The sequence below is a fragment of the Cystoisospora suis genome (genome assembly GCF_002600585.1).
Source record: "Cystoisospora suis strain Wien I chromosome Unknown contig_1692, whole genome shotgun sequence".
Taxonomy (NCBI): domain Eukaryota; phylum Apicomplexa; class Conoidasida; order Eucoccidiorida; family Sarcocystidae; genus Cystoisospora; species Cystoisospora suis.
In genome coordinates, this window is record NW_027154492.1 from 8211 (window position 1) to 29404 (window position 21194).

Here is a 21194-nt window from a genome sequence, read left to right on the forward strand (position 1 = left end):
TTTTGTTTATTCTGCGTCAAACGGTCTGCTTGCGCCGTGAAGACAGCTCGAGTCTACTAACGCGGTTATGTTACTCTCTGCCGGCTAACGAGAATCAACTCGATTGCAAGAGATCGAGGGTTTTCTCGATATCTATCTACCATGTACCTTGGAGATAGAGAATTGGGCGAATCTTCTGTTTTCATAGGAGGAAAGAAATGAAGCCGCGCCTTCTCGGAAGTTCAACCAGCAGCTCGCCTCCTACTTATCTCCTATTGAGCGAGCAAACAACTAAACGCTAAGCGCTAAAGAAAAGACCTTCACATACAATAGAGTGGCCATCTATATGAAGACTCACTCAAGTCTGGATATAACAAGTAAAAGATATCCAAGAATAGATCTCCTGTTCATGCCTGTCTTCATGCAGGAATCGATTGTGGGTGTAAAAAGATCTCTCAGAAAGCCGTCAATGCCCAGGGCAGTCGTCTGCTGCAGAAGGGGAGAGACAATAGAAGAAGTTTCTTCGCTCGGGATATTTCTCTTCTTTTATCTAGGGCAAAGAAGGACAGACTGTGTACGGATATTGATTCACTCCAGGTAGTTTTTGTCGAGAATCGTGTCAGGGGAGTCACCGCAATGATGAAGGGCCACGGGCGCGCGTGCGGTTGTCTTCAGAGAAGATCTGCATACATCTGTTTAGGTTGCAGAAGGAATGCTTGAATGCATGGTCTCTAAAGAGAGGAGTTAGCATCGAAACGGATCGTGACAACTGCCCCTGTGAGGAGAAAAAAGAAAACGCCGTTGGTCCTTTCAGAAGTCTCAAACCCCGAAACGTGATATCAGCAGAAAGAACCCTCCTTAGCGACCCCGCTCACAGATCTATCTTCCTTCTCAGATGACTTCTTCAGGTGTATGTACACCCCGCATCCTACACCCATCACTCGTTCCGTCAAGTCGCTGGGCCCCACACCGTGCCTTGCTCTGCATGAGAAGAGCAATCAAACAGCCTTTTAGGGAGAAAAGTTTCTTCCGAACTGCATGCACTCCCCTCTTAAGTAAAGTCGATAGTCGAAAGTCACACATCTAACGAGATAAATTAATCAATCGACACAGCGAAAGGAGAGATCTGAGGGGAGAGGCGACTCTCAGGATTCACTTCCTTTCGCCTTTTTCTTCTTTGCGTTGTTTCTCTCTTTGGCGATAGTTATCCCTTTCTCTTCTACTAGATTGAGGAAGGAGAGAAACGCTTCTCGTCAGAGAGCGAAGTGCATGCGCAGTGTGAAATCGATAGGTCAAGCGGTCTCCATTTGTCCTCCCTCCCCTCATCGTCGATTCATTCAGGATTGACCCCTCACGTTTTCTTCATTTTCCTTTCCTAGATCTCCCATGTTGGCTCCTCTTCTCTTTTTTTCTCTGCATTTCATTAGCTGAGGCAGAGCCACTTCTGTCCCTGCCCTTATCTCTCTGGCGTCTGAGAAGGGAGAAGGAAAGAGCTGAGAGGGGAGAGAAGAGAGGAGACTATACTAGGAGGAGTAGAGAGGTATTGAGTGAGATCTACTCTATTGTATCTATTCTTTCAGAGATATACGAAAGAGAAGTGAGAGTAGTCTATCCTTTGTTTTCCACATACAGACAGAGATGATGCCTGCGACTCAGGTGTACATACACCCCAGATGTGTATGCATCTGTACCAGGAATAAGTATCCGGAAAGTGAATAAGAACAAGAGAAGTCAGACAACTGCACAGTAAAGGAGCGAGGAGGTGAAACAAGTGCTCCAAAGTTTGTCTTTAAGAAACTCAACATTTACTCGGCATCTTGAGAGTTCACTTTCTTTGGAAGACGTGACACATATATAGACATAGACACCTTGAGGCCAGGTGTATCTACACCTGAAGGAACACAGTGATATCACATATTTTTAATGCATCCTACTTCAACTCTCTCTCTTTTTCTCTTTTCGTGTGATTTGTCAAACTTCATACCTCCGTTTCTCTACATTTGACATTTTCTTTCTTCTTCAGCAGTCTTTTTTTCTTTTCTGAGCAGTCTCGTTTCTTCTTTCTACAAATCTTCAAGTCTCTTTCATGTCTCCAAGTATCTCTCTCATGTCTACAGATGTCTCCCTCTCATGTCCACAATCAAACCACAAGAGTTCTTCAACGCGTTTTGGACTCTTGAACTCTCCTGTTCACTCGAATATAAGCCGATACGATGGTAGGGATTACTCGAGAAAGTCTTGACGACCGTTACGACGATAGAGATGACGTCCATGAGAATGTCTTATGTGATAGAGATGGAGGCCACGACAGTGAAGAAGATATAAGAAAAGAAAAGAAGAAGAGAGAAGAGAAGATGAAGAACACAGTGAGAGTGCTGGACAAGATGGATAAGGAAGACGAAGGAGAAGAGGAAGATATGACGGGGGAAGAGAAAGAAGAGGGAGAGTTTTTCTCGTATACAGGAGATCTTTTAGCACATGATTTGAATGCATGCAGAGTAGGTTTAGAGGCCTTATTATGGATGAGAGAAGGAGAAGAGGACGGATCTTTACTATACCAGGGGGGCGGGAGAAAGCCTCTGTCTGAATCTTCTCTTCAAAGAAAGAAGGAGGCTGTTCATGTTCTTCATCGACGTTTGAATCGATATGCTGTGTCACTTCGTTTGTCTTTCCACCAGTCTTTTGCCTCTTTCTCTTCTTTCTCTCCTACCATCGACATCACGAAAGAAGAGACAAGAAGAAAAGACCGAATAGGCAAAGATCGACAAAGTGAACAAGTCCTACGCAGAAGTGAGAATTATGACCATGATTATGGCGAAGGGGATGAAGATCAGCATCATATCATCTTAAAACATCTCATCTGTAGTTACACCCGAGTATCTCCCCAGTGTTCAGAGCTTCTTCAACTCCTAAGTCTTCTTCTCTCGGGTCCATCTACTTCCTCCTCGGATACATCTCTTTCTTCTTCTTCTTCATTTTCTTTGGTCAAAGGCAGACAAGAGCCACGAAATCTTCAGTTGGAGGACCTGACCGAATTGCTTGTTCTTCTTGTCACTTCGATTCTTCATTCCTCATTCCTTGATTCTCTAGATCTTCGGACATGTCATACACGTAGACGTCTTTCCAATCATATCACCTCTCCTACCTTTCTCTCAACCCTCGGATCTTTTCTCTCTTCTTCTTCTTCTTCTCCCCTCTCCTTCTCTCTCCTTCTCCGCCTCCGTCTATGGAGACTTCTTGAAACTTTACTCGATCTCGGACAAGACAGAAGAAAAAGCCTTGGCATCTCCCCTACTCTACGTATGATCACGAATGGGTTCCTCTATCACTTCCCTCCTTCTCATTCTGCAAAAAGAGGAGAAGATGAAGAGAAATCTTCTTCTTCTCCTTATCTCTTAACAGATCACGGCCCCTCAGGCAGTAGCACCAGTAGTGGTCATAACAAGGAGAATCCCATCTCTCCTTCTTCTTCCTCTTCTTCTACGTCTCTTAGATCGGGTGTTCTTCTTGCAGCTATGATGAATGCACTTGAGGGTCTTCAGATGAAGCTGCTCCAACAGAAGAAGAAGAAGCAAAATGCATCTTCCCTACTTCAAGATAGGAATCTCAACTCTTCTTCTTCTTTCTCTTATTGTAATGAATGGATGCCCTCTGTAGTCGCTTGGAATGCGGCGCCGGAGAGTCTCTCTCTTCTCTCTTCTTCTACTCTAGACAGTTCAGATGGCTTTGCTTCGTCTTCTTCTCTTGCCGAGAAGGAAGACGGAGAAGAAGAGAGAAAAGAGAGAATTATGAAAGATAAGAGAAAGAAAGAGACGAAGCAACTCAAGAGAAATGACAAATTCCATGAAGCAGCCTGGCCTATTGCTTGGGGCAAAACCTTCACATCATGCTGCTGTCTATCATGTGACTGTTCTTCTTCTTCTTCTGCGTCTTCTTCTCTTCATCGTCGTCTTATGCTCCTAACCTTTTCTTCTTCCTCTTCTCATCTTCCTAATAAAGAAACGCTTGTCCGACGAAGAACAGTTCCGTCATTTCAGTCTCGCGATGAAGGAGGTTCCTCATTCATGAAGAGAAGCTTCTCTCCCTCCTTCTCTTGTAATGAAAAGAGGGCGGATTCTCATCTCTCTTCTTCTTCTTCTTCCTCCTCCTGTATTCTTTTCAATCCTACAAGTTCTCAAGAAGCTGATGAAGCTATAGTCAAGATGCTATGTCAAATGAAGAGATTCTCACGGAGATCTTGTAATAGTCAGGTCCCTCTCCGTTATGCCTTAAGACAGTCGATTCTGCGACTTATCTTGAAGTTACTTCTTCATAGCGATCCTTCTGTCGGCTTTTCTTTCCTTCGAAGACGCTCCTTCCTTCCTCGCAAACCCCATCCTTCTTCTTCTTCTTCTATCGTAACAGTAGGAGATGTGATAGCGAGAGCATGTCTCTCATTAAGCTATGATCGGAGACGGGATGTGCTTGTGTGGCTATTGGGCCTAAGAAGAGGCATTAAGTATCTGCAAGAATCTCTTTCTTCTCCTTCGTCTTCATCTTCTATTTCTCCTTCTATTCACACTAGATTCTCTTCTGCTTCTTCTTTGATGAGAGGCAGAAGCGAAGATGAGAGAGAGGAAAAGAACAGAAGAGATGAAAAAGATGTGAAGGGATCTGGAGCTCTTCTGAGACAACCACAGGAAGAAGAAGAAGATATACATGATCTTGGAAATCCCCATAGGGAAGAATCATGGACGAAGAGTTCTTCTTCTCTCTATAGTAAGAGAGAACAAGACGATATAGAGAATGAAGATCCTTTCACGTCTTCTTTGTTATGTAGACAGCTTTCTCATGGTAGAGGAAGACTGCCCTTCTCTCAAGATCGCTGGCAATCCCTCGGGTGGATTAAGAGAAGATTAATTAACCCATCTGTTTTACAGAGCTTAGCTCATCTCTTGCATGCCTTCACAGGGAGAGAAACTTTAGAAAATCTTCTGAAACCTCTTTCACAGTCAAAGAGAAGAAGAAGAAAGTCTCTCATCGTCTTGACGCGGAGACCTCAAAGGGATCTGCTGGAGAGACAAGGAGACGGAGACACGGGAGAAGAGCGGGAGACATCGAGAGTGGTTGAGGGAGTGACTTCTATCACTGAAGGGCTTAAGAGAGAGAGGAAGGAAGCAGCGTGGATGAATGAAGAGGAGAGAAAGGACGAAGAAGAAGATGAGATGTATAGAAAGAAGAAGAAACGAAAGAAGGAGAAAAGAAAAAACGAAGGCAAAGCCGTCCAAGAGTATGAAGAAGAGGAGATGAAGATACAGCAAGGAGACAAAGAAGAGAAGATCGATGAGAAAGATGAACCGACTCGTGCTTCTCATCGGCCCTCTCATGATGAATATCCCGTTGGATCGCCCCTTTTTCTTTCTCTTTATCCTTTATCTTCTTCTTCTTTCTCTCCTCTTCGCTCTCATTCTCACTCATATCTTGACTCTCCATCATGGATCCTAGAAACGTTACTTCTCCATCACATTCTCCTTTGTCTTCCCCCCCTCCCTCCCTCTTCTTCTTCTCCTCCTCACCGTCATCACATCGGTCTCAAGACATTCCTTCTTACTTTACGTCCAGTATTTCTTCCTCCTCAACAGGAACTTCTTCTTTCTCTTCTTTCTGTGTATCCTTCATCTCTTCATCTTCACTTTCTTCAAGATTTGACTTCTCTTCATTTAGCTCCAAGACCGTCAGTGCAGTTCGCGCTCTCCTCTCTCTTTCTTGTTCGCCTTCTTCTTCTCCTCTCAAGAAGATCTCTTTCAGCACCATCATCATCCTCTTCTTCTTTTTTCTCTTCTTCAATCTCCTCTTGTATGGGTCTTCCTGCATCTCCTCTCCATTCCTTCGGAGTCGAAAGTCTCTCTTCTTTCTCGCAGGAGATGCCTCCTTGCTCTCCTTCCTTTTCTTCCTTTGCCTTGGCGCCTTCCTCGAGCTGGCCTAGCAATATAAACCCCGACTCTCTGGAGAGCCCTCTAAGTATCGATGATCTCTTATATACATCCCATGTCTATCAAGAGAATCTCGAGAAGGCCGACTTTTTCAGGAACTTTGTCTCCATTCTCACATCTCAAATCATTCCATCTAAGCTCGGGCTACGCCAGCATTTGACCTGTGCTTTACTTCATTCTTCACCTCTTGTGAATTTCTTCGGATTGCTACTTCTACAGGGTTGCTGTTCTGTCCTTGCTGAGGTGTATGTACACCTGAGAAGAGGAACGATCGGAGAAGAAGGTGCAGATCAACAAAGAGAGGCAGAAGAAGACGGGAGAGGAGAAGAGAGACTTCGAAAGAGATTCCTTACGGAAAGGACTTTCTTAAGACTTTATACAATGCTCCAATCATCTATGAGAGAACAGCTCCCGGATGAAAAGACGATCTTGAACTGTCTACGAAGACTGCAGAGCCATTTCGTCTACATGGGGAGAGAAGAAAAGCTCGAGAAGAGGAGAGAAGAACTCGCCAGGGAGATTCATGAGGAAGATTATTCCGAAGAGGAAGAAGATCTAGGTAACAAAGAAGACGGGTGGTGGACGTTAAAAGGGTGGCAGGCCGCAGGTCTATGGTGTACAGATGAAGCTCTCATACGTGAGAAACTGTCTAAAGAGATCAACAGAAAAGACATATCAAAGAAGAAGTCTTCTTCTTCGAGTGCTTCTTCTCTCACTACCTGTTCTGAGGAGAAGAAGAAGAATAGTCTGTCTTCTGATGAGACACGTAAAACCGTGGAGAAAGAAGAAGAGGGGGAGAATAAGATAGAAGATGTAGAGGAAGATGAAGATATGGACTTACATCTGGCTGGCATCGATGATATCATGAAGGATGAAGAAGAAGAAGATGAAGAAGAAGAACAAGGAAATAGAACGTCTCCTCATAAAGACGGACAACGACAATCTCCCCATCTTTCTTCTTCCTCTTCTTCTCTTAGTATGGAGATGCCTCCAGCTCACGTCTCTCCTCATGAAATTCTTCGTCTCTGTCTCGATGTTGTCTCTCCTCATCTCCATCGATTCTCTCATCATGCAGAAGAAGAAGAACAAGAAGACGGAAGCTCGCAAGACAGTCATTCTTCTCTTCCTTCTGTAGATCCATCTTTCGATCTTCATATACACGATCGAGTCAGAGGTCTTTCTCATCGACTTCAATCGAGTGTGCTTCGCTCTACTAAAAGAAACAAGCCTCTCAGGGATGACACCTTTCCACAGCAAAGTCCTTCTCCCCTCAGGCTTTCTTCTTCTTCTTCTTTCAATCTTCTTCCTCTCGGCTCCCCTCATAGCAAGGATGAAGATGATGATCAGGAAGAAGAGAGGACGCTGTCTTCTCTTGATAAATCTTCAGATTGTTCTTCTTCAAATCCTCTCTCTCCTCTCTCACTCCTCCATACGTAGGTGGCTCTTCCGTGCTTTGCTGTTCTCTTTAGAAGGGAGACAAATCGACGTTTCATTGATGAAAGGCATTGTCGCTCGCACTGCAATCCGTCTCGATCTCTCTCTCCCTCTCTATATATCTATATCTATCTGTATATGTATACCTATAGAGAGGTATACAAGACTCCCCTTCAGCTTCCGGTGAAAAGAAAAAAGAGAAAGAGGGTCGTGAGAGGAGAGAGAAAAGAGAGGACTGATGAATGAGAAAAGAGAATCGATTGTTCTGACTTCCTGTCTCGATTGTTGTGGATGTGGGAGACAAGCATCGACATCGAGATGAAACTGTGTCTGTACGACCCTAGTTGTTCATACAGAAGACTCTCTCATGCTAGCAATCCGTCTCGGTGTCTCTCTCTATATCTATGTGTCTCTATTTATTTATATCTATTGCTCCTTCTCTCTCCATTTATGTAATCATAGAACTCTGTACAGAGATATACACGTCTCACGTTCATCTATGCTGGCCTTCTTCGGTATACATACGTATATGTAGGTGCGTGTAAACTGCCAATACATGTATACATATATATATATATATATATATGTATAAACACTCTTGCATGTAGTGTAGATACATCTCGCCTTTTTCCACTCGTCACCGTGACATGTTGGGTGTCTGTACACCTGCCTTGACCTCTGTAGGGTTCGAACCCTCGATGTCTAGTGAAACCGGACGAGGAGAAGTTTGTCTATATCTTTCCAAGGTCATATCTCTCTTGCTCTTTCTCCTTCCTTATTGTTTTTCTCTTTTCAGATGTTTAAATGTCTCAGGCCTCTATCAAACGCTTCTTCTCCCCCCAGGAGAATTTCCTTTTGACTGGACGAAACTTCTTTGCTTACCTCCTTCTCTCTCTTCAGCATCTTCTTCTTTTTCTTCTGTATTCTCTCATGATCCGTTGAAGTCTTTGTGTTGTTTTAGTCCGTGGACGGCATCGAAGGTTCTTCAACTATCGATTCAGTCCCTAGGAGGTATCGATGCATTTAGAGACAATCTCCGATGTGGGGTGACACATGTCGGAAAGAAGCAGTTTCTTATTCTTACTCATCTTCTCCTTCAGCTTCACCGATGTGAGTGTATGATAAGAAACAAGATGAAGGACAAGATCAAATCAAGACGAGGACGTAACGAGGAAACACTCTGGAGGTGTATATCTTCTTATACGTCTCTAGAAAGATCTTTCCTTCATCTACTTATAAGGTGAGAGAGTGATAGTTGCCTTCTCCTTTCTTCTCTTGATAAAGGTTGGAGAAGAAATACTTGATCTTCTCTCCTCTTTCTCTTCCTTTCTTCTTCGCTTCTAGAGACGATACAGTACCATTCTCTCTCTCTCTTCATGGCTGTTCTCTCTCTTGTCGCTCCTATGCATGCAAGCACCTACATACGTGGTGCTTGCGTGCATAGGAGTGTCTGTAGTAAACCCAGGTAGCAAACCTAGTACATGTATATATGTATATATATGTCTTCCTGGACTCGCACAGGTATATACAAGTCTAGGCATGTGTATATATATATATATATGCAGGTCTATGTATATTATATGATGTGTAAAGGGGGAGAATGAATGACCGGAGATTGATGAACGCGATGAATGATGAGGTGAAGGTGACGTCATACAAAATGCGGGAATTGTCGAAAGAGAGAAATTAGCTAAGAGAGGCTAGATAGATGTATACTCCTCTTGTTCTTGTTCCGGCGCGTATGTAGACGTAGATTGCAATACATCTTTGGACTCCCTACTTGGTCGAAAAGAAGAAGAAAAACGCGGAGAATGATAAGAAGATGAAGGGGGGATGATCAGAAGAAGATTAAGAATCGGAAGAGAAGGATCCAAGAAGAGATAGATACACACCTAGTTCGTATAGACAGCAGAAAAAGGAGACGAATGAAAAGAGAGAGAGAGGATAAGAGGAGGAGAAGAAGAAGACCTACTTTTAGGAGTAATAGAAACCAAACTAGTCTAGGAAAGACCAGCCAACTCTTAACGTTCTTTTTTCCTTCGTTTTACTCTTCTTTTCTTTCTCTTTCTTCTTCTTCTTTCGTTCTCTCATATACCTTTCTCATATATCATCGTGTTTCTCTCTCTCTGTCTCTCTGTCTCTCTCTGTCTCTCTCTGTCTCTCTGTCTCTCTCTCTCTGTCTCTCTCTCGCTTTCTGTTTTTTTCTTCATCATTCTATCTGTGGGGGTTTAGTAGCACTTGTAGTACTTCTAGTTATAGCAGCTCTAGTATCGATTCACTAAGACAGTTGAGACGCAGCCCTTGGGTTGTCCTTCCTCTCTCTCTCTCTTTCTCTCTCTTCTTCTTCTTCTTCTTCGAAATTCTTCTATTTTCACTCCTTTTCGTGTCAATGCCTTTCTGTTTCGTCTCATTTTTCCTTGTGTACATCTCCATCATGAAATCCTTCTCGCCATTCTTTCTTTCTTTCTTTTTCTTATTCTGTCTTTCTTTCTTTCTTTGTTTCTTTCTTTCTTTCTTCAGGATTTTGTCTGTCTCTCCTCTCTTCGATACTTCTACTCTCTGTGAAGTATCTATATGGCTGTCAGGCTTATTCTCACCTTCCTCTTGCCTTCTTTCTTCATCAGACTCTTCTTCTTCTTCTTCATTGTGTAGAAAGAAGAGAGAAACATCTTTCTCCATCTCTTCAAGTAGCTCTGCACTGATAGACAAGACACCAGAGAAGAAGAAGAAGCGAAGAGAAGAAGAGAAAGAAGAGAGAGAAGGAGATCACAGCCACACGAGTGACGAAGAGAACATTCCTATCTCTTCTTCGTCATCTCAAGGAGATTGTTTCATTTGTAAAGCATCGTATTTCTTATCGATTCTCAAACTTGCAGTTGAGAAGCCTCTCTTATTTCTTTCTGATAGACCTTCTTTTCATAGTAATCCTGAAGAGCAAGATCACGATGAAAAAGAAGAAGAAGAAGATGAAGAGATCCCTTGTCCGTCATCTGTCGCTTCCCCAGTCTCCACCTCAACTAGAAGAACAACCGTTTCTTCTTCTTCTTCTTGTCTTTCAGGAGGCTTAATGAGGGAGAAGAGAAGAAACGACAGAGAAAGAAGACAGTCGAGTCAGAATTCTTCTTCTCAGCTCTCCTGGTTTACAAGAGCTTTACTTTCCCATCTGTCTTTATCACCTCGATGCAATCGAGCTAGCCACACTCTCCATGGCAAAGCATCGAGATATCATCCTTCTCTCGAAGATGAAGAAGAAGACGAAGACCCCTCTCCTCACGTGATCCAATCTTCTAAACCGTTATATGTAGATATCTTTGCTATTTCGCTCAAGACCTTTCTCTATAGAGAAAAGATGGATCTAGAGAACAGGTCTTCCTTGAAGGCTTCGTCTTTTCATTGCTGTGAAGAGAAGAAGAAAAACTGTTTCTTTTCTTTCTCTTCAGCCTGTCCTCTACCTTCCTCGAGTAGATCTTCTTCTTCTTCTACGAGAGAGATCTCGTCGCCCTCTTCAATAGAGAATAGGACCTGGGAGGATAGAACAGACAAAGGAAGAGCGAAAGAGAAGAAAGACAAGAGGGAGAGAATAAGACCCACAGAAGAGAGATGCGAGACTGACTCTGTGCTATGCCTAGAAAGTCTGTATAGATGGATTGTCGAGAGCTTACTCAAGATAAGTGCACTCAATCAAAGACTCTCGAGACCTCTTCTCTCTTACGTAAAGGAAGACGGGCCATGGAGAATCCTAGGGGCGGCAGCAATAGGACAAGGCATGAGTGATGAACGAGATGCCAAGAAACAGTTCCCTTCTTCTTCTTCTTTCTCTTCTTCTTCTTCGTCTGGTGTATCGAGGAGGCATGAGGAAGAAGGAGAGGAAAAGGAGACAGAAGATAAAGATGTAGAAGACGAGGACGAAGGGGCGAAGAAGAAGAAGAGAAAGAAGATGAACAAGAAGAAGAGAGAGAGTGAAGAAGAGAAGAGGAAGAATCAAGATGAAGATGATGATCCAGAGAAAGAAAAAGAAGAGGAAGAAGGGAAAGAAGATAGGCTGCATGACTCGTTGGTATCTGATAGGAGGAATAAGAGACAAGCACAGCTCTGTGATGCTTCATCGTACTCGATTGCAAGGAGGTGGAGACATCTATTATTATCTGTTCTAGAGAAAGCCTGCAGTCTAGAAGAAGAGGAAGAAGAAGAAGAAGTGAAGAAAAGTAAAAAGAAAGGTATCGAAGGACAGGGACAGGAGTGCGAAAAGGAGGAGAAGGAAGAGGAGAAGAAGAAGAAAAAAGAAGAGAAGAAGAGGAAGAAGGCGATGAGAAAGATGAAAGAGATAGAAAGCTCCGATGAAATTGAGAAGAAGAAGGAGAAGGAAAGAGAAGAACAAAATGAAGAGATGAGTTTAAGAAAGAAAGATCATGAATGGTCTTTCGCTTATCAAGACGCCTCTTCGGTTCCTATTCCGTCTTCTGTTTTCCTTCTTTCTGCGATTCTCTCAGAAAACGAGCCACAAGAAGAAGAAGAAGACATCTCACTCAGAAAGAAAGATAAAAAGAGTCGATCCCGTCTTCTCTCTTCTTCTTCTCCTCTGTCTTTTTCTTCTCCTCCTCCCGTGCGTTCCATTTCTTTCTCACGCCTCTTCTCACATATTCAGCCTTTAAGTCATCTCTGTCTGCCTCTTTCGAGCTCTTCTTTTCTTACTTCTTCTCTTCATTTCTTATTCTCTCGGGAAGAAGACCTCTCCTCAGTCACCTCTGACCCTTCAGGAGATTTGCTCTGTGATATGTCAGTTAGAAATGTAGCCTCTCTTCTGCGGATTCTAAAGCACCAGCTTCGCTATCGTGTCCTCTCTTTATCGTCTCATTCTTCTTTCTCTTCTTCTGCTTCTTTTGACTCTTCATCTCCTTCGTCTTCAACAGCCTTCTTCTCATGGAAGCAAGGCATTCATAGGGGAGAGGAAGAAGAAGAGAGCGAGGAAGAAAAGAGAAGGAAAGAGGACCTTTTCATTCGCCTTTATGAAGAAATGGTATCAATTACAACATGTCTAAAAACGTCGACAGAAGGATTGCTTTTCTTGAGTTATCTTCTATCTACACACTCTCTTCACACAGATCATCTTCTTTCTCTCTCTTCTTCCTTCTCTTCTTCCTCTTCATCTATCAGTCAGGATCCTCTTCAAGATTCTATCTTTCCTTATGAGAAACCTTATAGATCCATGACGAATGAGAGAAGGCAAGTTGTCTCTTCATCTTCTTCTTTCCTCTCGAGAGAAATGAACGGCTCCTCGTCTATCGGCCTCTCCTTCTTGCCTTCGTCTTGGAGTGACCTCTGCTGTTTCAAGTCTTTCTTAACTTTCTTTTCATCCGACTTGACGAGGGCTTTCTTTCCTTCTTTCATACTTTCTTCTTTCGAGAAGTATCTTAGAGAAGTGCTGAAGCAGAAGAGAAATGAAGAAAAAGAAGAAGAGCTGGAGATAGAGAGAGAAGAAGAGAAGAGTGACGTTGAGAATGCAGTCATCTTGCCTTCTTTAGAAGAGAAGAAACACAAGAAGAAGAAGACGGAGAATAGAAGAGAGAAAGTAAAGGCGAAAGAAGAAGAAGGAGAGTTGAAAGAAGAAGTAGAAGAAGAGTTGGAGAGAATGAAAGAGAAAGAGAAGAAAAAGAAGAAAGGGAGACACAGCATGAGAGACGACCATGAAGATCATATAGAAGGATACGTATCAGACAGTATAGAGAGGAGCGGGGGTGAGAATCTCTTCTCCTTCGTCTTACACTCTTTTGTGCATCATTGCTCTCTCTCACACTCCTCCAGTGGGAATAGACTAAACGAAGAAGAAGAAGAGATTTCGTCTTTGGCGAAGAAGACAGCGGGAAAGAGAACTGTCAGTCAGAAGGAGAAGGAAGATCTACAGAAACAAGCTGACGGAGGTCTTTTCTTCTTTTCAGATCGACATGACAAAAGAAAGAGAAGAAGAAGAACTCATGCTATAGAAGAAGTAGACGAAGATGAGGAAAAAGAAGAGGCAGAAGAAGGAGAAGGAAAGGCATTGATAGGTGTGGCTCTTGATATGCTATTGCTATGGTGTATATACATCACAACGGCATTACAGTTAGGCTCTCAATTGTCGCCTACGTTGGGAGAAAGAGAAGTTTTGAATTGGATCTCTTCGAAGCTTGTTTTACCTCTTCTTTTCAAGTATATCTTTCTTCCTGTGAATAAGCTTCTTTCTTCTCTTCTTCTTCTTAGAGATCAAGAGAGAAGCTGCGGTGTATATTATCCTTCTTCTTCAGAAAGTGAGAAGAAGAAGAACACGACGGAGGAGAAGAAGAAGATTCTCCTTTCTGGCGATCGTCGAAGTAGGAGAGACGAAGAGGAGAATCGTACAGAAAGGAGTTGGGGGTGTGAGACATGCAGAGAATCCCCTGCTTTTCTTCGAGGTTTCTATCCTCTCTCAAGACGTCCCTCATCGCCTTTCTTCTTCGATCAGCTCTATGCCCGTGGAAGCTCTTCACAGGAGCTAGGAAGGTCTTTACTTACACTGAGAGAATCTTCTTCCTTTTCATATCGAGAGGAGATGAATGAGAAGGAGGCAAGAAGAGATGTTCTATTCGTCTCTTTCTCTCAAGATACGGGTGATACGTCTCCGAGTTCATTAGATAGAAAGAAGTTTGAAGAAAAGGCGAAGAAGCAAGAGAAGAAGGAGATACAGATCAAGAAGAAGAAGACTAGAGATGAAGAAAGAAGAAGGACAAGCGATAAGGGATGTTTGATATGTCTTGTACAGAGGGTGTACGACATCATCTTTTCATGTATATCTCTCTTAGCAGATAGGTCTCCTGGTGGATATAGAGAGCTTCTTCTCGCTGTCAAAAATTCCTTTTCTTTCGCTCATACAGAGAAGAAAGGAAACAGAAGGAAAGAAATGAAGAAAGAGAAGAAGCCGATCGAATTCTTCACATCACACATAAGCAATCCTCATGACGCTCTCTCCTCTTTCGCTTCATCGTCATCTTCTTCTTTCTCTCCTATGAAGAGGTTTTCCTATCAACACGACTGGATGCTTCGGCTTATAATCGAATATTGGAGATCACCTCAGTTCTCTCTCCCTAAGAAAAAGTTTCCCTCACAATACCTGCGCCCGCGGACAGTAACTTCTTCTTCTACTAATACGCCCCAGCCTTCTTCTCCTCCTCCTCTGGATATCTTCAATTCTTCTTCTTCTTCGTTCTCGTCTCGGCCGATCTCGTCTCAAAACACATATCTCTTAGAAAGTCAGAAGGCGACAGGAGAACGGGAAGAAGGAAGATCCGAAGAAAGAGAAGAAGAAGATGATTCTATAGATTTGTCTCTACATCTATTGCGCTTATGTGGTCTTCAGTACATAAATACTTCAGCATATCGATCTGATCTTATGAAAGAGAGAAAGAAGAAGAGAGTGAAGGGCAAGGAAGGCGATCTAGAAGAAGAAAGAGAAGAAGAGATGAAGAAAGATCAGAATTATCGGTGTATACTCTTCCATCTCATTGCTGAACTTCTCGACTCGAAGAGAAGAAGAAGAAGAGGAAGAAAGAATGAAGATGTTTGTCGAAGGAGAGAATCTCTATGTAGAGAAGATCATTCTTGTTGTTGTATAGAGGAAGAAAGAACCTCTCAGCTCGGGTTAACTTCAGAAAGACAGTCGGAAAAGGATGAGGAAGAAGATGAAGAAGATGAGATAGAACTGAGAGAACAGAAGAAGAAGAAGACGAAGAAGATTAAGAAGAGAAAGAAGAGATGGGAAGAGATAGAAGTCGACGTAGAAGAAGAAGAAGGATTGGGGATGAAAGAGGAGAGAAGAAGAAATGTTGGGAGCTGTAGAAGGGATGAAGAGAATGAAAGCTTTGAGAGAATTCTCGTGGCCCTTTCTCTCATTCCTATCTCTTCATCTCATCTCTATCATATCATTTCTTCTTCTTCTTCTCAAGAGAGACAACGTTACCTTGTCTCTTCTTCTTCTTCTTTCTTCTCCTCCTCATTAATCTCGACCTCTCCCGGGATGTCTATGAATTCTCTCCCTTCTGTTCAAGAGCGAAGAAAGACTAAAGAAGAAGAGAATATACAAGAAGAGGAAGAAGACAGAGAAGAAGATAGCCCTTTCCTTTCTTCTTCTTCTTGTTTTTCTCTTGAAGATATGATGATAGAGCCTTCCTTGGCCCATGCAGTAAAAGAGAGATTGTCAGAGAATTCTCTCTTTAGAGAGATTCTTCTTCAGCATCTTTATTCTTCTTCTTCTTCTTCTTCTCGCTCCTTATCCCTCTGTGTTCTCCATCCTTCGGAGGGTTGGTTCAGTAGACTGGAGGGTGGCCTGAGGAGACCTCTACTACTATGTAGGAAGCTTCACCCTTCCTATAAGCTCGTTCTTCAGCTTATCTATCTTCAAGAAGGATTTCATTCAGATCTCCAGGCATATCAAGAAACACATCTTGCTTCTTCTTCTTCTGTAGAATGGATCTCTCCTCTTTTACACCGACTACAACTGCTCTTATCTCAAGTGTACATGAGGAGACCTCGTGTTCTTCTCTCTTCTCTCAAGAATGAAGGGGATAAAGGAGAAGACGTTTTCAAGAAGGAAGATCATGGGTCATCTTTCACGAAGACGTCTTCTGATCTTGAAGAGAATGAAGAGGAGAAGAGAAGGCAAGATTCTCACTCGCTTTTCTTTCTCAATCAGGAGAAAGAAAGTCCTCTTCCTCTTCCTCTTCAGAGTCTCTCCAAGACACCTCATCTTCTTCATGAATCTTCTCTTCACTGGGCAGGAGAAATCCTTGATATCCTCCTCCCATCCTCTAAGTCTTCTTCTTCTGCTTCTTCTTCTTCTGTCTTTAGCGAGAGCGATGACGATCTTGAGTTTGTCGCGGGAGAAAATCGAAGAGACAAGGGAAAGATGAAGACGGAGAAGTCGATGGAGAAGAGAGGGAGAGATTTACATGAAAGAAGGAATGAAAAAGAGCAGGTAGATGAAGTTGAAGTGCCAGAGAAGGGCGTGATGAGGAGAAGGAAGAAAGAAGATGAAGATCTATACGAACATTACGTTGCTTTGAAATCTTCTTTAGATTTCTATGAAGGAGTCAAAGGAAACTTCCACCTAGACGAGAAAGATCACAGCATAGAGATGAAGACCCAAGGCGGTTCTCCCTTCATCGGCTTATATTCGGAGAAGAGATATCAGCTATTGCGTCGTGCTATCTATTGTATTCAAGACTGTCTTTCTTCGATGATGACAATGGCGTTGAGAAACGAAGATCCTCGCAATGAATCGCAATGTCTCTTAAGCATGAAATTCAGAAGAGATGAACAGGAGCAAAAAGAGAAAGATCTAAATCCGGAGAAAGAGAAAGAGAAGAAGCAAGGAGGGCTGAAGACTAAAGAGAAGAATAAGACGAAAGAGAAGGAAAGAAGAGAGAGAAGAGGGAGAGGAGATCTGTCGTCCATGGAAAGAATTAGTTTCTCATGTTTCCTTGCTCTATGGATGTCTTGCGGTTTGTTTGAAGCGTCGAAACTTCGTTATATTCAACATATCGAGAGAGTCAAGAAAAGAAGCCTTCGCGAACTCGATTCTGAAGAGAGAAGAGGACAAAAGGAAGAAGAACGAGAAGAAGAAGAAGAGAAAGCGCAGAGGAAAATTTATACTCCTTTGTCGTTGTCTGTTTCTCAAGAAGAAAGAGAGAAGAGAGAGGAAGACAGAGACAAGGATTCTACTAGTGAAGATGACGACGTGAGAGACAGTAGGAGAGAAAAAGAAAGAGAAGAAGAAGAGATGAAGAAGGAGAAGAAGAAAGAGAAGAAAAAGAAGAAGGCCGTGAAGATGGCGATGAACAAGATCGGGCAAGAGAAAGAAGAGGAAAGAGAGATAGGGCGAATCTTTTTACGAGTTTGTATCGAGTCATTCGCTTTTCTTTCATGCCGTCTCTTCACACAATTTAGATCTATATGCAAAGCTTCTATTCTCCAACTCGAAACCTCTTCTCTACCACGTCTCCGTCATCCTCGTCCTCTTCATTCTCATCTTCTTTCTTCCTCTTCTTCGTCTCCCGTCTCTTCTCTATCGACCTGTTCTTCTTCTTGCTCTCCTCCTTCTCCTACTTCTCAAAGACTTTCTTCTCTATTCTTCTTGTTCTTCTTGTCTCCGTCTCCCCTACCCAGTGGCTCTTCATCTACTCGCATCTCCACGTCAGATCTTTCGGTGGTTCATCATCTTTATCTTCTTCTTCCTATGAGAAGTCTCTTTGGCGATCTTTCTTCTTTTCCTCTACTTCCTTCTGTGCATCTCGAGCGCTTACTAGGAAAGTCTTTAGACGAAGAAGGAGAAGTCTTTCATAGAGATCTTTCTTCTCTTGAGAGGTCGTCTGGAGGAGAACAGACTCTAAAGCTTTTGATTAAGAAAGATGTGAATGATGAATCTGTTTCAGAAAGAAGGAAGGGCATGCACTATCTTTCTTCTTCTTCTTCTTCATTAGGAGAACTCTTTCATGGAGGAGAATGGCGTGAGAGAAGAATCTCTTCTTTTGCCTGGATGTTCACTCGCTTAGAATCGCTACGAACATGTCTCTTCACGAAGATTATCTATCCGTCTTTCCTCGCTTCTTCTTCTTCTACCTCTCCTTTATTCTCCGTTTCTTCTTCTTCTCCTCGTCGTCTGTCTCTAGAGAAAGAAGAGGAATCGACTGAGATAAAGAAATCTTTCTTGCAATTCCTTCTTCTTATCCAAGAAATTTCGAAGCTCTCTACATATCTTCTCCATGATGTTCCAGATGATACCACGACTTCTCTCACTATCTCTCAATCTTCTTCTTCCTCTTCCTCTTCTTCCTCTTCCTCTTCTTCTTCCTCTTCCTCTTCTCCTTCTCTTCGCGAGAGAACAGCTCGATGTGTTCTTCGAGTTTGTCGCAGTATAATAAGAGACAAGAAGAAGAAAGAAGAAGAAGAGAACGGTGAGAAAGAGGCAAGCGACTCTTCAAGTATTTCTCGCATGTGGATCGAAGCGATGAAGGCTCTTTGTCGATATGTTGTAGATGTCTATCTTTCAACAGAGAATGGCAAGGAAGAAGAAGAAAAGGAGGCTCTTCCCCGACTTACACATCAAGCGATATGCCTCTATGTATCAACATGGTGTGAGGTGTATATACACATATGGCGACTTGGCCTTGAAGCTGCGGAGATTCTTTCCTCTTTCGAAGAGATAAATCTAGATGAAGAAAGTCGGACGTCTACGACTCTATCAAAAAAGGATATCTATGGAGATAAGAAGAAGCAGAAGAAGAAGATTTCAGAAAAGAAGAAGAAGAGTGACTTGCTTAAAAGAAGAAAACGACGATGGAATCTCTGCAAAGAGATTTTATCTTCTAAAGCCTTTCATTATCTTCTTCAAGGTCTTTCGGCATCTGCCTCTTATGTAGCAGAGGCGCTGATCTTGAGAAAGAAAAGCCGAGAAGAGAGGAGAGAAAGAAGAAGTCTTCTTTCTTCAGTGCGTTATGACCGAGAAGATAAAGAAAGGAGAGAACGAAGATTTGAAGATGAAGAAGAAGAAGCAGAAAGAAGAAGACAGAGAAGAGAAAGAGATATGGAAAGTTCACGTCAAGATGAAAGATATCGATGGAAGGAGAGCTGTTTCTCTTCATCTCTCTCCTCTTCTTTCTCATTAAAAGCATCATTCTTTCCTCTCATTCAGTGCCTTTCTCTTTATATTCTTCCTTGCTACTACTACTACCACTCTTCTTCTTCTTCTCCTTATGAAGAGACGTCTCCTTCCCGATTTCATCCATCTTCTTTCAAAGGGGCGGGGACGCGTACATGTGAGAATGTAGAAGAAGAAGAAGACGATGAAAGTCATCAAGAAGCAAATGAAGAAGAATTGGAATCCCCGTTGCAGAAGTGTTCGTTACTTACTGATCTTCTACCCGCTCATTTGTATTATCTCTTGTCTATTCTATACACAGGTTCCCCATCTTACGATGATGTGCTCCTAAGAAATCTTCTTACGTCTGACCGGCACCTGGTGCAGGAGGTGTATAGACACTCGAGCTTCGTCTTCACAGATCAACGACGTGAGGGGGGAAGAGGAGATCGAAGTCAACAGGATCAACAAGAAGAAGAAGAAAGAGAAGAAGAACAAGAAGGAGAGACCAGAATGAGAGCTTCTCGTCCATATGAAGAGGAAGAGGAAGGAGAAGAAAATCTTCGTCATCTCCCTCCTATCATTACAGATTCTATTGTATGGACGAGTCGACTTCCTACACCTCATGAAGAGAAGAGATTTCCTCTCGATCAGGGAGCAATCCAAGGGATAAAGAAAAGCAGTAGGGATGAAGAACAATGGGAGAACGATAAGGGTGATGATAGGGCGAGTGAAGAAGAAGAGGAGGAAGAAGAAGAAGAGACTGTTGCTTCTCTCCTAGCTTTCTATTCTATGCGAGACTCTCTTCGTCATTCTTCATATGTTTCACAAGAGACAGAAAAGAATGAAAGAGGAAGAAGAGAGAAAGAAGAAGAGATGTCTTCTGGAGATGAACAGAAGATCTTAACAGAAGATATAGAAGATAGAGAGAATAGCAAGACGATGACGAGGAGAAAGATCTCTCATATGTCTTTCAAGATTTTACTTCAATGTATGAAACGGTCTCTATCTTCAACTGCCTTTCTTCCTCTCCCCCTTTATCATCGTCAGTCTTCTTCTTCTTTAGACTGGCTACACCTTGACTCTTATCGTCTTCGAGAAACCTTAGATCGCTTCAATTTCGCAGCGTCTCTGGATCTTTTCTCTTCTTCTTCTTTCTCCTCTCTCTCATTGTATCTCTCAACAAGGTCCCTCTCGCCTAACTCTGTACCAACTGTAGAAGATAGAAAGGTAGAGAGAGATCATCGTCTCTTCTTCTCGATAGAAGAGGAAGAACTGAAGAGTCACTTGTTGAAGAGCGATGAGAAGGCTGTCTATCGAGATGACTTGAACTATCTTTATCTCGCATGCGAAGAATCGCTTGGGAAGAAGAAGAAAGAGCCAACGATAGAACCTTCTGGAGATTCTCATTCTCTTCTTTCTTCTTCTTCTTCGGGAAGAACAGAAGATGAAAGGAAGATCTCCAAAGACATCTCTTCTTTTCTTCATCCACCCCAACTTGTTGAGAGGTCTCTCATTCATTCAATCTTATCTTTATCTTCACGTCAGCAGTTTGTATATCTCCATCCAGATCTCCAGGGGCATGAAAGGAGAGATAGCTTGGAAGATCTTTACCTCGATTCTTCGAGAGGTCATCGTGCCTCTTATGAATTGTCTCCTTCTTTCTCTTCTTCTCTTTCCGAAGATAAAGAGATCTCCAGATCGCCCTATGACGTTGCCTATCTCATTCCCTATATAACGGGATGTCTGGTAGCTGCATGCACCGTCCTGCTAGAGGAATTTCAAATACCTCAAGACGAAAGAGAAGGGGGAGAATCAACGACACTAAGAGGAGAAGAAGAAGAAAGAGAAGAAGAAGAAGATGAAGACGAAGTGATGAGAAAGGAGGAGGAAGATGAGGAGGAAGAGATAAAAGAAGATGAAGAGGTTGGCGATGGAGATAGGGGCATGAGGAAGAAGCAAAAAGACGAAGAGATGAACTTTGAAGAAAGAGAAAGCAGTCGTCCACCTCAGACGGGTCTTTCAGAGAGAAAGAAGAAAAAGAAGATCCCTTTTGCTTTAGAGGTGAAGCTTGCATGTCGAGTGACGTATCGATGGCTAGCTGCGAGACAGGAGAGAGAGATGAAAGAGAAAGAAGAGAAAGAACAACTCGAAAAGAAGAAGAA

At 42.7% G+C, this 21194-nt stretch overlaps 1 protein-coding gene across 1 annotated transcript; it reads left to right on the top strand.

Annotated features, from left to right (window-relative positions):
* Positions 1–2184: 2184 nt before the first annotated feature.
* CSUI_003745 (uncharacterized protein) lies at positions 2185–21093 on the top strand (the record flags this gene model as incomplete). The annotated part of the gene is made up of 3 exons (XM_068063940.1): positions 2185–7384; positions 8182–8625; positions 9906–21093. Coding segments are annotated over exons 1-3 (16824 nt in total), but the record flags the coding sequence as incomplete, so codon positions are not given.
* Positions 21094–21194: the final 101 nt, after the last annotated feature.